The following is a 16,875-nucleotide window of genomic DNA, read 5'->3' on the forward strand; positions in this document are numbered from 1 at the left end:
AATAATTGTACAGAGCATCAGGGAGCTGTGGGACAACTTTAGGCAGCCAAATGTATGTAACTGGAATCCTTGAAGGAGAGGGGAAAAACTGAAGAAATAATGGCCAAAAAATTTCCAAATTTGAGGAAAACTCTAAATCCATCAATTCAAGAAGCTAAATGAATCCCAAGCATAAGCAACATGAAGAAAACCACACCAGTCACATAAAGATCTGACTGCTTAAAATCTGTGATAAAAAGAAAGAAAATCTTAAAAGCAGCTGGTAATAAAAGACACCTTATATAGAAAGGAACAAAGATAAGAATGACAGTAGATTTCTGCTCAGAAATAATGTTAGTAAGAAGACAGTGGAGTGGAGCAACATCTTTAAAGCACAGAAAGAAATGGTCAACCTACAATTCTTTAGCAAGTGAAAATATCTTTCAAAAGCCTCAGGGTTGGGACTTCTGAAATGGCTGTGAGGAGTCTGGAAAGTTCTCTCCCCAGGAAGCAGCCATAAAACTGGACTGTCAAAAACAACTAGTTAAGGACTCTGGAAACGGACCAAAGTTATACAACAAAACTGAGAAGCATTTAAGGAATTCTACTGAAGCTTGGTAAGAACAGTGGAAATCTATGGTATTTTAGCTTGGGGCTATTCACATTACCTCCCCTCCAGCTCTGTGGTGCAGAAGTCTTATGAAGGAGAGAGGTTGGCCTGCTGGAGTGGCTGACTTTATCTGGGGGCAAAGCACAGAAAATTCCATACATAGCGATATCAAAAACCAAAGCAATCCAAATGGCAAACATGGGACTTCTCTGGTGGCGTGGTGGATAAGACTCTGTGCTCCCAATGCAGGGGGCCCAGGTTCGATCCCTGGTCAGGGAACTAGATCCCACATGCATGTCATAACTAAGAGTTCATATGCTACAACTAAGGAGCCGGTGAGCCTCAACTAAGGAGCCCGAGAACCACAAATAAGGAGCCCGCCTGCCGCAATTAAGACCTGGTACAACAACAACAACAACAACAAAATAAATATTAAACAACAACAACAAGTGGGAAACATTCAGGGAAGACCAACGTACCAGAGATCTCAATGCTGGCTGGTACAATCAGCCAGAAATGTAACAGGAAAATCAGAGGACTGAGACCATAGATGGCAATTATGTCTTTACATACCACAAGAAAGATGTGTTGTAAGGCACCGTCCTGGTGCCAGGTGCACCAAGATACAAGTACAGGAATGCTCATGAGAGCACTGTCTGCAATAGCAAAAAACTATAAACAACCCAAATGTCCATCAAGAGTCAAAAGGATAAACAGCATATTTTCATACAAAGCAATCCTATGGAACCATGAAAATGAATGAGCCTTATGGCTACGCACAACAATCTGGATGAATCTTACTTAGGACCAGAACACTGAGTGAAAAAAGCAAGTCCCAGAAGAACACGATAGAGTATGATCCTAATTTGTATTAAATTCAAAAATAAGACATTGTTTAGGGATATAGGCATATGTGGTAAAACTCTAAAGCAGGCTCCTGAGGATTAGGTACTGGGCAGCTTGCCTGACCAAGGTCAGCAGGGTAGGGAAGAGAAGGGCACATAAAGGAAATGAATGAAAAGGAAGCTGCATAACAAAAAGTCTTTTGATAGCAGAAGTCACTAACTGGGAAAGGGAAAAGATACCAGAGCTGGAAACATTTCAAGGTAAAGGAAGTACTATTCTTTTTGTCCATAAGTAGTTCACTGGGCCATCCCTAGACCAAAAATCAAAAGACCTGGACCACCCCCCGAGATGTCACCACTAACTTGTACTATAACCTCAGACCCATTTTTCACCTTCTATGGGGCTCAAGATACGAAGATCAATCAAGATAATGCATGCTGATGAGCTCTTTAAATGCCTTCAGAGGATGGGAACAGATAAATCTCAGTCTCAACTCCAGTCATATTTACCTAGATCCAAATGACATTTAAGCTTCAGGACCCCTCACCTGCTCAAGCCCCTTTTCAAGGCCCAGAGAAGAGACTTAACCCTTCTGTATGTACTATTTTTCCTTAAGAGAGCCCTGAAGTGGTATAAACTTCAAACCCTATAAAACTGACCTGAGCCCTGAAGTGGTGAAATGCTAAATACACAGCCAGAGGATACTCCTATTTAAATTCTCTGCTCTACTGAAATTTCCTGCCTCAGAAAACCATCTCCTAAATTCAAACTACATTTTTCTCAGGAACTAAGAAAGTGTGAAATTTAAGCTCTCAAGTGTGTGACTAACAAGGCCCAAGAAATTCCTGGCTTTATTCGTGTGTAGAGACCTCAGGATACACTGAATCTTGCTGGATAACTCAATACAGTGTAAGATTATTTTTCTAACAAGGACTTTTGCTAAGAAGGTGCAAACTAATTTTGGCAAATATCCTTGCTAAATATTATAACTGGCTCAACTATGACACAGCACAACCACCTCTGTGTTGTGTCTACAAGCTGATTTTAAAACATTATGCAACTTTGCCTCAAGGCTGGGGGTACTGTCACACACTCTCCTGTCTTTGGCAAATGTTCCTAACTTCCTGGTTTTTTGCACCAGGATCTGGAGAGGCAGAAATGCAGGGGGCACAGCATGATAAAAAATGCTACCTGGCATTTTGTGGATCGAAAACCAGGACTCCTTGTGCTTTATCTTCTATGACAACGGAGGAGCCAAGTTTAACCAGTGATCTGAGAACATGGAGAGCAACTTGTCACTGGAGAGAATATTTTCAAGAAGAACAAATTATCCAGAGAGAGAATTTGCTTAGTAAAGGATGAGGAATTTGTGGAGTAAGTCATAACTCCTCTTCCACAAAAAAGGCTTATCTAACAGGGAAAGAATAGGACTCATAAGAAAATGTTATTTTGAGGAAACCAAAAAGGAGCATGGAATGAATCCCCAGGAAATCCATGTAAGACCAACACAGTTCTTGAGAATTCTACATCAGCAGAAACACTGCCAGCTTGGACTGAAAGGGATAGAGAGAATAGAAAAATGAAAGGAGACTGTTGGACCCCCAAAATTCTAGCGGCAAGAAGCAGGCTGATAAAACTAGTCAGCTACAAAGTGCCACCTTCATGAAAAGGAAGAACGACAGAGGTATAGCCACAGACCAGAGGGCAGAGTCATGAGCCTAGAGGGCAAAACTAAGAGTTTAGAGGGTAGAACCAAGAGCCCAGGGGGCAGAACTAAGGGCCATGGAGGACTATTCCTAGGCCTTGAAACCTAATCTAGGAACTGGAGTTTGTCTAGCTGAATTTCAAAGCTGCCTTGGGGTTGGGACTCCTTTTTACCTTTCATTTTTCCCCCTTTTTAATATGAATGTCTATAACTGTTATCCTATGCCAGTCCTACCTTGTATGTTGTGAGGGCTGGGGCAGATAACTTGCCTCTAATTTCACAGGGCTACAGATGGAAAGGAATTGTGTTCAGGACCTGTACTTTATGAATTAGCTCCAGAGCCTCACGTACAGCTGATTTAAATAATCTTGATGATGAGATTATGGATTTTTCAGTTGGTGAGATTTAAGACTCTGAATTGTTACCATAATGGAATGAGGCTTGTGGGTGGGGGTGATTATATCTTGCATGTGAGAATCGTGGGGCCCAGAGGGCACACTGTGATAGGCAGAAATTTAAAACAGCCCCCATGATCTTCATCCTCTTAGGTTACTCCTGTATTCATGTAACATTATATGGCAAAAGGGAGATTATCTGATTGGGCCTCCTCTAATCACATGAGCCCTTTATAAGCAGACTTTTCTCTGCCTGGTAGAGGAGGAGTTCAGAGAGATTCGAAGTGTGAAAGAGATTCAACACAATTAAGGTTCTTTGTTGCTGAGATGGAGGGGGTCACAGGGCAAGGACTCCTGGGAGGAGGAGTTAAGAGTGGTCCCAGTTGATAGCCAGCAATGGAAGAGGCCCCTCAGTCCTACAGTCTGAAGGAAATGCACTCTGCAAACAACCTGGATGAGCTTGGGAGCAGGTTCTTTCCCAGAGCCTCCAGATATAAGCCTGGTTAATGCCCTGACTTCAGTCTTACGAAACCCTAAACATGAATCCAACAAAGCCTTCCTGGACTTCTAACCACAGAACTGTGAGAAAATAAATGCATGTTGTTTTAAGCTACCGAATTTGTGGTAATTTGCTACACAGCAGTAAAAAACTAACCCAGGTTTTGTTTTGGCCCAACAGAACCTACTTCTGGACATGTTGCTGCTCTAGCCCATTCTGAGAGCAATCCTCAGGCAGCAGCAAGAGGACCAGGTGCAGTTCTGGCACCAGTCCTTTCTAGCACAAGTTTCCTCATCTGGAAAATGGACAGATCAAAAGAGAAAGCTTTTGTAAGTAAGAAAGTAAGTAAGTAAGTAAGAAAACACTTCTATACCAACAAGTTTTTTCAGATATCAGATGTATTATTAATTACAACACTCATGTTGAAACCTGTGAAAGAGGTACCCAGACAGAGTCAAAAACAGAAAAGTCAGAGCCGCTCACCTTCCTCAGGCCAAGACTGTTGATTACTAGAACAAAGATACGCCCCTTCTCCTCTAGTTAGAAAAGTGCCCAGGAAACACTCATCTCCCTTTAAAAAACAAACACAAAGAGCAGGTGATTTACAGCATAAACATTCAGAGAATCAAAAGTCCTGCCCAAGTTAGTCCATCTACAGAGGCTGCTAAGTCAGCCTCAGATTTACCCAGCTTCTTTCATGGCCTTTGGCACTGCTTGGCTCTTTGCCATGTTACTGGTATTCGTGACTCGTGCTGAGAAAAAGAATGTTAAGGTCCTCTCTGAGTCTAGGCACCATGGTCTGCAATGCTTGTTCATGTTCCCGTAGATTTATATCCTCTGATAAAAGAGGCAGCTTCTCCTTGGCCTAAAGCCTTGACCTCTTAGCTCTACATGTCTAGGCCAATTTGAGATCTGCATGTATGTAATTTATTTATGCCACACCACGTGGCATGTGGGATCTTAGTTCCCCAACCAGGGATTGAACCCGCATCCCCTGCACTAGAAGCGGGAAGTCTTAACCACTGGACAGCTAGGGAAGTCCCTGAGATCTGCTTTTAAAAGTACTGGGAGATTTTGAAAAAACACCTAAAGGTTTAAGTGGCAGAAAGAATCCCTCTAGTTTGTACCCCATACATGGTTATTTCTAGAGCTCTGCTGGGAAGGGGAAGAATACAAAAAGGAAATGAGACAAGAAGGTACAGAACATTTAGATTAGCAGTAAGAGGAAATATTTTAAGTTGTTTTATAAACTGTTTACATTTCTTTTGATATGATGTTAACATTAAGAATAAGAAGGCTGCTTACCATAACCGATTGCTGGGTTTTCTCAGAAAATTTTACTTCAATATCTTCTACCTGTGTCCAAAAGGAATGCAGATTTTCAGTTTACTACTTCAAAGGCGAAACTCTGCTAGGTCTCCCTTGTGTTCACATATTTCTAACAGAGCAGTCCCTCCACCAAATCCAGTGTTCTCAGGCCCTGATGGCTGGCAGAGCTGGCTGCTGGTCACAAAGCTCAGAGCACCAGGCCATGATGGGCTCTCTCATGGGGACCTGAAGTCCAGCTAAATGAGCCTACGATATGTGGAGAAGATATGTTAGTCTCCACTTACATTTCACTTCGGAGAAAACTATTTTTAGGGGTGAAGGAAAGAGAACATTTTAAAGTATTTTGAATGTGTTCTCATTTAAACATATTCACATTAGAGGATGACTCTTGCTCTCCTCTATTCATGTCAGGATTGTAGAAACAGAATATAAACAGATTCTGAAATAGGTACTCAGACCATTACTAGACTCACTGCTGTCATATTTTCTGTGTCCCAAGGCACCAGAGTTTCAGATCAAGTCCCACAGATGAAGATGGGACGATTCCACATGTAGAGACGTGGTTGTAAAAATTCAGCAGCAACTATTCTGACCAGAAAAGGGAGCACATGATCCACTTCTCACTTTCCCTGTGACCTTGGACAGGTTGGTCAATTTCTAAACCTCAGTCTCCTCATCTGTAAAATGAGGGTGTTAATTTTTCCCTTTCACAATTTAACAGGACCCAGATAACTGAGTTCCTTTCTTTTGGAACTTTTCCAAGATTATAAGAAAGTTAAAGAAACTAGATTCGTCTGTATAAAGAAAAAGAGCAGAGATAAAAACTTCTATTCCTGAAAAGTGGCTAGGTAAGGATCTGACATCCCACCAGGACCCAATGAAGAGGCTCTTCCTTAAACGTTCTCCCCAGTTTCTCCACGTTTATGTCCACTTTCACCTGATGAATGACACTAACCAGCCAGGAGCAGAATCTGGGTATGGCAGCTGTCAGGATTATGAAGCTGGTTTCTGTGGTAACAGTGCCATCTGCAGGAAGACCATAGATATGCCGGTTACTGCCCACCACCAGAGCCCACCTTGCAGGCCCCAGACTGCTTCCCCTTCTCAGGAGTGAGGGCTCCTCTTATTAGTATACAGAGTCTGAGGCCTTCAGAAAATGAAAACTTCCTCATTTGGGTACAGGGAGTCTAATGAGGGGATGGAGAAAGGCTTCCCCATGTGATTAACTCTGTTCTTTTTACACCAAATAGAAATACATATTTAAATAAAGAGTCCATTTTATCTATACTTTTAATTTTTGTCAAGGTAGTACAGATGTACATATTAAAAACCAAACAAAACATTATCAAGCTCATCCTACTAGCACTGGATATTATCATTCTCTAGAATTTTTTGCTAACATAATGGGTAAAAAAAAATTGTTTTTGCTAACATAATTTGCTAATTATTATTTCAAATTGCTTTTTTCCTGACTACTAGTAAGGCTGTACATATTCATATATATATATACATATACATACAGTGGACCCTTGAACAATGTGAGGGCTAGGGGTACTGATCCTCTGCACAGTTGAAAATCCATGTGTAACTTTACAGTCAGCCCTCTGTATCCACAGTTCCACATCCACGGATTCAACCAACCATGGAACATGTAGTTCTGTAGTATGTACTTACTGAAAAAAATTTGTGTATACGTGGACCTGTGTAGTTTAAACCTGTGTTCAGGGGTCAATTATGTGTGTCTGTGTATGTATAAACATTAAAATATATATTTTTTTAAAATATTAAAATTTTTTTTTTGTTTTCCACTCTGGTAAACTGCCTGCTCATATTTTTTGCTCATTTACCATGGGGTAGGTTGTCTTTTTCTTATCAATTTATAAAAGCTCTTCATAAATTAGGATATATACCCTTTGTTTATTTTAAGTATTCTAATATTTTCACCAGTTTATTGCTGGTCTTTTGATTTAGTTTATGGTTTATTTTGCCAAAAATATATATATACATATAAACAAGTTCAAGTTTTGCTTTCCAAAGATGACATACACTTACCCTTTTCTTTAACCAAGATCTGAGATGTCAAAAATGATTCTGAGAAGACCACAGATCCTAAGCACCCACTTCCTCCCAGCAAGTCAGGAATGTCATAGATGGTCAAACAAGCCTGTATCAAATAAGAAACCAGAGCTAGTCCAATTGTCAGTCCTAAACATACAGGGAAAAATCCATAAGAAACAGACCACAAAATACTAAGGCACATGGCAAAATAATACTGGAGAATTTCTAAGGAAAACTCAAGTATATCTTGAAATACATCTCAAACTGGGAGATGACTTCAGGATCACCCAGGCTTTTTGCTCCTTGGTCAGAGGCACACTTGGGCTAGATGAAGAATATCTTTACGTTTCTGTAAATTCCCTCAAATTGCTTATCCTCCCTAAATGGCAACGCAACAGCCTTCCTTCTTAACCATGACCAGTGTCACATCCCAGTGTGTCCACATGTTCATCCACTCCTTCTTTGGTTTGGGCTCGAGTTCTGAACAAATCTGGAAAGGGGGATACATGTCTTCATGGATATTTCTGGATACCTGTCAAAACATGCAAATGCTCCTTTCAGTACCAAAAAATTAAAAGAAAGCTGTTCGAGCTTTAATGGCCAAGACAAATAAAAATAGAGGCTTCAGTAGGCCAGAAAAAAACTAGAGCAACTCAGAGAAAGCTCCTGAATGGCTGGTAAGAAGGCTATAATTTAGTTAAAAACCACTGAAAATGACATAATTCTGAGATGAATCTAGCAGAGGAAATGCAGAAATTGGTACAAGCCAGAGTTAGAGTTTGAGATGACCGTGAAGATCTGGTGAAGGACATAGGATAAGCTGCACGATGAGCACTTCCGGGCCCTCCTGGCCTGACGATGCTGAATGGCCAGGTACAGAGCTCCTAAAGCCAGAGCTCATTTTCACACCTTGTTGTCCTCACATGGGATCCCTGCTCTATCCTCAGTACAGAGACAAAAGACCTAGGCCTCTTGAAGGGACTGCTAGATTCTCAAATAGATGGCAGGGGACTTCCCTGGTGGTGCAGTGGTTAAGAATCTGCCTGCAAATGCAGGGGACACGGGTTCGAGCCCTGGTCTGGGAAGATCCCACATGCCGCGGAGCAACTAAGCCCATGTGTCACAACTACTGAAGCCTGCACGCCTACAGCCTGAGCTCTGCAACAAGAGAAGCCACTGCAATAAGAAGCCCGTGCAGCACCACGATGAAGAGTAGCCCCCGCTCTTCGCAACTAGAGAAAGCCCGCACAGCAATGAAGACCCAACGCAGCCAAAAAGAAATAAATAAAAAATAAATAAATTTATAAAGAAGAAAACAAAAAGATGGCAGAAGAGTTGAAAGGAAAAAAACCATAGTTAAAGTCCTTAATCATCCATGTTGTCGTGATAAAGGAATGTACAAAGTGACAGACAGGCTTTATATTTCAGTTAACTTTCTCATTAGGCATGACAACTGGAAGGTTTATCTAAATTTGTTTCAAAGAATTTTGAGTATCTGAAGACACAGAACCTTCCTGGGCTACATGGTTCCTCTTAAGTGACAATGATCAGTTAGGTTCCCAAATCAATTAGGAAGACAAATCCTGTGGTTTCCTAATCCCCCACTTCCCTATTTGGCCTCTGGTGTTGAGGAAGGGGAGAGAGGACATTAAAAAGAATACATGTAGCATTTTTTAGACACTTGCTATGTACTTCCCACATGTGGCATGGGGAGAGAAAAAATATGAAGCATCGTTCCTATCTTCAGGAAACCTATAAAGTATAGCTGGAGAGACAAGAGCATTCTTACACAGAAGTCATCATGTGACACATTACTATAGAATTACTCCCTAATTTATGTAATTTATTCCCTAATTATGTATTCCTATAGGAATACAGTACTTGTAGGGAGAAATCAGTAGGGTAGGCTTGGAGGAGGAGACAGAACTTCATCTTTGCCTGGAAGGGAGGATAGGATTTGGACAGAAAGCACCAACATGCTACCTTTTCTTTCCTATTTCATTAGCTGCTGCTGAATGTGTACTTAACACAGTAGTATGATTCTACTGGACTGCTAATCACCTACTCCAGTGCAAAGCATCTTCCAGAGCACTGCACAAGAGTCTAAGAAGAGAAGTCAGGGAAACTAAAGTCCAGCAAGGAGACAAAGTATTATTACCTAAATATCAGAAAGTATTTCCCAGTGTCTTAATAATGTCACAAAAAAGTCTCCATTAGCTCTAAAAGAACATCACCACAAAATACTGACAGAGACAGGGAGCAGGTATGTTATAAGCACAGAAACTACTCACAACCTTAAAAAACTACCCATGTTGTATCACTCTCTGTAGATGAGATAACACTATGCTTGTCCCCTGGTGATGGCAGTGGGCATGCATTTGCACCAAGTCATCCACATCTGCCCACCCACTTCCCTGTGACCAAAAGCTCACTGAAATTAAGGTTCAGGCAGTAGCCACAGAATGGACTGAAGGTACAACTTGTACCCATATATACTACAACCAGAATCTTGGCTGGATGTCCACCATCCTCTTATGCATTGCTTGCCAATTTTCTTCATATCAGAATACACTGGGGTAAACAGAGGATTTGGATGTGGCTGGGAGCAACTGGTTTAGAAACCCTGGCTCCCCAAGACCATGCCAGCTCACCTCAGGGACCAATATTTCTGCATCTCTACACCCATTCCCTTGGCCCATTAGTTCTGCCTTCAGCACGTAGGTCAGAAAGCTCTGTTCTCACTACCCCACTTCATAGGAGCCTCAGGCCCAGTTTTTTTTTTTTTAACGTTAGTTTGTTTTTATTTTTATAAGCGCCTGTTAAATAAGGGCATAAGGACTTCCCCTGGTGGGGCAGTGGTTAAGAATCTGCCTGCCAATGCAGGGGACACGGGTTCAAGCCCTGGTCCAGGAAGATCCCACATGCCGCGGAGCAACTAAGCCCGTGTAACTAGTCTATGCTCTAGAGCCCACGAGCCACAACTACTGAGCCCACGCGCCACAACTACTGAAGCCCGCGTGCCTGGAGCCTGTGCTCCACAACAAGAGAAGCCACCGCAATGAGAAGCCCGTGCACCGCAACGAAGAGCAGCCCTCGCTCGCCCCAACTAGAGAAAGCTCGCGGGCAGCAACGAAGACCCAATGCAGCCATAAATAAATAAATAAATTTATTTTTTAAAAAAAAAGGGCATCAACACAGGCCTTGGAACACAGAGAAGCCACTGAAAACTTGGTCTGTGTTGAGGCAGGCTTGTCATCAGCTCCCATTTCCATGTGAGGTCAGAGAAACCTCAGCCACTTGGAGGAAGCCTTCCTAATCTCAGGAAGAGGTGTCTACCACCCCCACACCCTCACCACCCCCTTTCCCAGCTAAGACTCTGCACCCAAGGGGCACCTAGACATGGGAGTGTGGATGTGGTAAGCCTTGTACAGCTGCTGGACACCCTCAGAAAGCACAGGCTCACCACCACTGCAGCTGGAACAGTCCTGAAAGTAGACTAGTTTTCTCAGGTAAGGGGTGGGCTGCCTAAGACTCCCACCCACTCCTACCTCACCCCTTGTAGATGTCCTCTACAGGCCATTCCCTGCCAGCTGACCTGTAACAGCTCTGCTTACCGTCTTCACAAAGTATAAGCTATCTTCACTGTCCAGAGGCACAATTCTACAAGAGGAAATTGATGGGAGAGACATATATTAAATTTACAGTGTTCTCTTTTTTTCAACTTGGAAGCAACTCACACTCAGATCTCTCTCAGGGATTTTCAAAACACTGGGTTGCATGTATGCAGAATTCCACTTGGAGGGAACTAGGTCCAGCCCCCAACCCACCCTAGTCTTTCAGTGGAAAGCATTCAGGGCAAAGGGCCTCAGCTGAGCACAGCCACCTCCAAGCCCAGCCCTGGAGTGATGCCACTGCCAGGTGTAGAAGGGTGAAAAGATCATCCATGCCAGCAGTTACAAGGTAGTTGCTCTTCATTTTGCTCCTAAAACTTGCCCCCAGTGAGGACACACCATAAACATATACTTACCTTCCCTGATTATTCACAGCATGTATATGAAAAGCCATCTTGGAGCTGTAGACCCAAAACAAAATAAAACAAAAGTCAGTCTGCTTTTGTGACCACTGTATTGGCATCCTCCCCAGACACCTGCCACTGCAATGCACCTGTGCTGGGCTCTCACAGCCACCAGTGAGGTGTGTATCGTCCTTACCTGCCTTAGGGCATCATGCCATCAGCAAACATGGGGTCAGTGTCTGACTCCAGTCACGGCCCTGCCTCTGTGCAGATTCTCAGGGCTATCTTGACTCTTGGACAGAGCAGGAGAGAACTATGTGATTGCCATCCATGGCAGATTGAGAGTAAACCTCTACTTGCCCCAGGCCTCTGGTCCACAGCTTGACATATTCTCCTGCTCCTCCTCCTCTTCACCACCTTTGAAGTCAAGCTGCCAGCCCTGCTCGGAGTCAGACTGCTACCCACAGTCAACTGCTATGTAATAATGGGCATGGTCAGGCCTTCAGAACTGAGGAATAACCAGAAAACCCTTTTGGCATCAACTCTTTTTGTAAAAGAAAGCTTCTAAATTGAATTAAATTTAATTTTTTTGCCTTAACAAGTACTGGTCAGTCATATGCTAACTTCCCGTGTTCCTCTTGGGAGAAGATTTGCTAATTTGGTGCAGTTTGAGGGAAGTGACCATGTGAAGAGAAGGAAGTAGGGCTCTTGGGTGGAGGGCTGGCCCTGGAAGACTCTCCTCCTATTGCCTGGAATGTATTCTCTCCTCGTTCTTTCCTCCAGCCAGGATGGTACACCCCATGCATAGGAGGCCATGGGATTGAGAGTGTGGCCTGCCCTAGAAAGGCAGAGTGGGCTAGGCAAGGCCCCGAGGACAGGAGGAATGGAATGACTTTGTCAGCCATGCCGATGATAAGAGAGGAGAACCCACTGAGACAGCAGCTACCATTCACTTGCCCAATCACTCTACAGGGCAGGAAGATGATGAAACAGATGCACAGAGAGCTCCCTATCTTGCCCAAGGTCACACAGCTGGAAAGCAAAGAAGCTTCCTTAAACTCAGGTCTGCCAGGAACAGACAGTTCAGGTCAGCACACAGCCTTAAGGGACCAAATTTCCTCTAGCCCTCCCCTCTCGTGGTCAGAGCTACAAGATTCAGAAGACCCAGAAGAAAGGAAAAGAAACCTGAAGCAAGCCTACAGCTTTGCACCGAAGAGTTCTGGTTCTTTCCTACACTCCTGGAGCTATAGCAATAGAATTCTTCTTGTTAGATCATTAACTAACTTAGTTTTCCAAATGTTCCTTCTCACTACCCAGGGCTGCAGATGTAAGAAAATGTGGGGTATGGAACTGAGGTACCACAGGGCACATCCCAGAAGTGTCCTTAAAGAAACTCTCTGATATTGGTGTCTTTTGTCTCCTTCGCAAAAAAGTACACCAAGTCGTCCTCATATGGGACAGAAGCTTGAGTGGACTGGGTTCAAGAAGGTTTAGCTATGGACAAAGACTAAACAGAGATCCACTGTGATATGCCAGGACATGTGTGATGGGAAGACTGCCAGGAAGCCAAATTCCCAGACCTTCTAGACCCTGAGACATGGCCAGGCTCAGGGGTTTCTACCATCTGAGAGGCAGATGAGGCTCAGGGCAACTCTCTTCTCAGCAGTGACCATCTTCATGTGCCCAGGGCCACTAATCCTAACAAACCTCACCACTCATGTCCCCAGCTTCATCTTTCTAACCTCTGAACCCAGGTCTGTCAGTTCTAATACTGACCTGCTTCCCATTCCAGCCTCAGGCAGTGTGTCTGACTCTCAAACAGTTCCTCCATCCTTGGCTCCTTGGCCTCTCAAATAAAACCCTGATCATGAATGACTCTCCTTCACATATCTTATTGATTTACTGGAACATTTCTCAAAGGGGATACAGAATATCAAATACAAAGGAGAAAAGGGTTTTTAAAACACAAGCATTAAAGAAAAGCTTTTATAGACAATATCAGCTATTGCTTACTGTAGGGCTGCTTTAAACTGCATCAACTCAAAGGAATTTAACCCAGATCCAAAGGTCTGCTCAGCTACCTCCTTGGCCTGTAAAATCAGTAACAAAACAGAGACAATTAGCTTTCACAGCAGGAAAGAATACACTTAGAAGGGCCCTTCTCACATATGGCCAGGAGAACACTTCCCATCCCCTCTAAGTGACTACTTTGTATACATCAATAGATTAAAGTGAAAACATCTTGTTAGGGGAAACAGGAGCCTGCTTTCTTCGGGCTGGGTTCACATGAAAACACTTCATTCAGGCAGGTGGGCACTGGAACCTGATCTGGTGACCTGTAACCAGCTGGGACGGTGCCATTGTGAGGCCTGGAAAAGCGCTTTCTCCTCCCCTCGAGATATCACTGCCCTCAGTGTTTCTGCCTGGGGTATAGATGCTAAGCACATTCAAATAACTAAAGTTATAAAAAATCAGTTAAAAAACAAAGGTGCAGAACCGATACTGAAGAATAACCTACTGTTTTGCATAAACTTTCAGCTAAAGGGCTGAGAAATCCCAAGTACAGGGGGAAGCAAGTTCAGTGAGGAGGGAAGATGGCAAGGAACTGGTGACAAGGAACTGGTGACTAGGCGATAGTCTCTTTGATATCTACAACACAACCTTTCCAATGTCAAATGGTTTGATTCAGGAAAGGTCCTATTGGCACTGGGAGGCATCAAGCCAACTCGTTCTCATCTGTCACTGGGTCAGATATAGAATCCAACTCAGCACAGCAGGTTAACCACAAAACAGCAAGGAAGTAAACGGTCAGAGAAAGGGAACACATGTGCCTGTCTAGGAAAGACAAGTTAGAATTTCTAATCTTTAGTTAATTTTTTAAAACACAGAATTATAGGAAATAAAACTATGTAGCTCAAAATCAACTTATCTAACTTTATTAAAATTCACAGAACAACCTATATTTTTCTTTATTTTTTAACTTTTGAAAGACTTTTAAAAAACTACTAAGTAAAACAATATACTACAGAATGATTTTTTTTTAACACAACCAGATATCTACAAAGAAGTGCTGATTAGCTGTCATTCATAAGACAAGCTCAGCACACTAAAGGCAACTCTTTGGTGCCCAAGTTCACACACAAAATTAAGTACTATAAGGTGTCCAAATTAAAAACAGATCGATAAAAAGTTTCACATTAAAATAACTACTAAGGAAAGAGAAATGCGGTATTTAAATTACCTTTGTTAGGCTGGAAGTTTTAGCATAACATGCAATGGCAGCCAAAACAGCCTCAATAACAGCAGCATATACCTGTGACAAAAGCCTACTTTAAAAACAAAAAATAAGGGTTAACTACAGCATCACAAGGTTTCATCAAAAGCTGCGTGCACATAAATGACATTCTCTAAGAAACAGATTTTTAAACAGAATGAGAAAAGTATAATAACAGAACTTGTTGATTTCTAGACCTTTTAAAAGCTATATGCCCCATTCCAATTTTTACTTTGCTCTTGTTAAACCATGATAAGAACTACCTTTTCTTAATTCTGCTCAAAAGACCAACCTTCCCTGTTTGTGATCCAACAGAAGAAAACTATGTAGACTCCCTGACCCTCTACGAGGACCCGAAAGGTATCATGACACAGACTTGCTGCTTTTCCAGGAACCAACCACAGCACACCTTCAAGTCGTCTCCTCCCCAGGCCTGCTAAGGGCTGGCTGCTACTGGAACCTCAGGGTGGGACCCCTCAGGGGGCAAAAGAGATTATCCAATTGAAGAGAAGACTCGCTCCACTTAAACGAAAAAAATTTTTTTTAAATTGGGGTATAGTTGCTTTACAATGTTCTGTTAGTTTCTGCTGTACAGTGAAGTGAATCAGCTATACATATACATATATCCCCTATTTTTTGGATTTCCTTCCCATTTAGGTCACCACAGAGCACTGAGTAGACTTCCCTGTGCTATACAGCAGGTTCTCATTAGTTATCTGTTTTGTTTAGTTTTTTTAAAATTTTATTTATTTATTTTTGGCTGTGTTGGGCCTTTGTTGCTGCACACGGGCTTTCTCTAGTTGCGGCGAGTGGGGACTACTCTTGGCTGCAGTGTGTGGGCTTCTCATTGTGGTGGCTTCTCTTGTTGCAGAGCACCGGTTCTAGGTGGGCAGGCTTCAGTAGTTGTGGCACATAGGCTCATTAGTTGTGGCTCGCAAGCTCAGTAGTTGTGGCTCATGGGCTCTAGAGCACAGGCTCAATAGTTGTGGCACATGGGCTTAGTTGCTCTGCGGCATGTGGGATCTTCCTGGACCAGGGCTTGAACCCGTGTCCCCTGCACTGGCAGGCAGATTCTTAACCACTGCGCCACCAGGGAAGCCCTAGTTATCTGTTTTATACATATTAGTGTATATATGTCAATCCCAATCACCCAGTTCATCCCCCACCTTTCCCCACCCCCGCCTTGGTGTCCATACATTTGTTCTCTATGTCTCTTTTTCTGCCTTGCAAACAGGTTCATCTGTACCATTTTTCTAGATTCCACATACACGTGTTAATATATATTTGCTTTTCTCTGAGTTACTTCACTCTGTATGACAGTCTCTAAATGCAAATTAATAGCCGGAGACCACTTTCTAAATAGCTCACCTGATCTAGAGAATAGAGTATGCTTTTGAGGGGAAGCATCCCCTGCTCCTGCCCAACTTTGCGCTTCCTATCTGACTTCACGCTTCCCAAAGACATTATAAGGTTTTTTTCTTGGGACTTCCCTAGTGGCGCAGTGGTTAAGAATCCGCCTGCCAATGCAGGGGACACGGGTTCGAGCCCTGGTCCGGGAAGATCCCACATGCCGCGGAGCAACTAAGCCCATGGGCCACAACTACTGATGCTGCACTCTAGAGCCTGTGAGCCACAACTACTGAGCCCGCGAGCCACAATTACTGAGCCCGAGTGCCACAACGACTGAGCCCGCGTGCCACAACTACTGAAGCCTGAGTGCCTAGAGCTCGTGCTCGGCAACAAGAGAAGCCACCACAACGAGAAGCCCACACACCACAGCGAAGAGTAGCCCCTTATCACCGCAACTATAGAAAGCCAGTGAGCAGCAACGAAGACCCAACACAGCCAAAAATAAATAATAAATAAATTTATTTAAAAAGGAAGGTTTTTTTCTTTGCCAGACAGGGAATGCCATGAAGATTCCTAGAAAATCCAAGTCTGGTTCCCTTTTGGGCAGGGTTTCTCAATCTCTGCATTTTGGGCCAGCTAATTCTTTGTTGAGAGGTCTTCCCTGTGCATTATAGGATGTTGAGAAGCATTCCTGGCCTCTCAGTAGTAACCTCAGTTGTGACAAGCAAAAATGTCTCCAGACACTGCCAAACATCCCTGGGGATGGGGGGTTGGGGAGGGACTGGTGGGAGTAATGTGGTAGAACTGCCCTCGGT

General features: G+C 43.1%; 1 protein-coding gene across 7 annotated transcripts in view; it reads right to left on the reverse strand.

Moving 5' to 3' along the window:
* The window catches only part of CUNH20orf194 (chromosome unknown C20orf194 homolog), a 148,039-nt gene that overhangs the window by 54,362 nt on the left and 76,802 nt on the right, over positions 1–16,875 (reverse strand). For 5 of the 7 annotated variants that reach the window (XR_003793100.1, XR_003793096.1, XR_003793101.1 and 2 more), the window contains exons 13-20: positions 14,678–14,765; positions 13,450–13,526; positions 11,449–11,493; positions 11,036–11,081; positions 7,416–7,527; positions 6,319–6,389; positions 5,340–5,390; positions 4,518–4,605 (exon numbers count right to left, since the gene is read on the reverse strand). Coding sequence is in view for 1 of the 7 variants with exons in the window: in XM_029220249.1 (XP_029076082.1) it covers positions 4,518–4,605; positions 5,340–5,390; positions 6,319–6,389; positions 7,416–7,527; positions 11,036–11,081; positions 11,449–11,493; positions 13,450–13,526; positions 14,678–14,765 (578 nt within the window). In the remaining 6 variants the exon portion in view is untranslated. The remainder of the gene's footprint in view (positions 1–4,517; positions 4,606–5,339; positions 5,391–6,318; positions 6,390–7,415; positions 7,528–11,035; positions 11,082–11,448; positions 11,494–13,449; positions 13,527–14,677; positions 14,766–16,875) is intronic. The other 2 variants (XR_003793098.1, XR_003793099.1) reach the window with 2 other exon arrangements.

This window comes from Monodon monoceros, unplaced genomic scaffold, assembly GCF_005190385.1.
Source record: "Monodon monoceros isolate NGI ecotype Baffin Bay Population unplaced genomic scaffold, NGI_Narwhal_1 Super_Scaffold_13, whole genome shotgun sequence".
Classification (NCBI taxonomy): Eukaryota; Metazoa; Chordata; class Mammalia; order Artiodactyla; family Monodontidae; genus Monodon; species Monodon monoceros.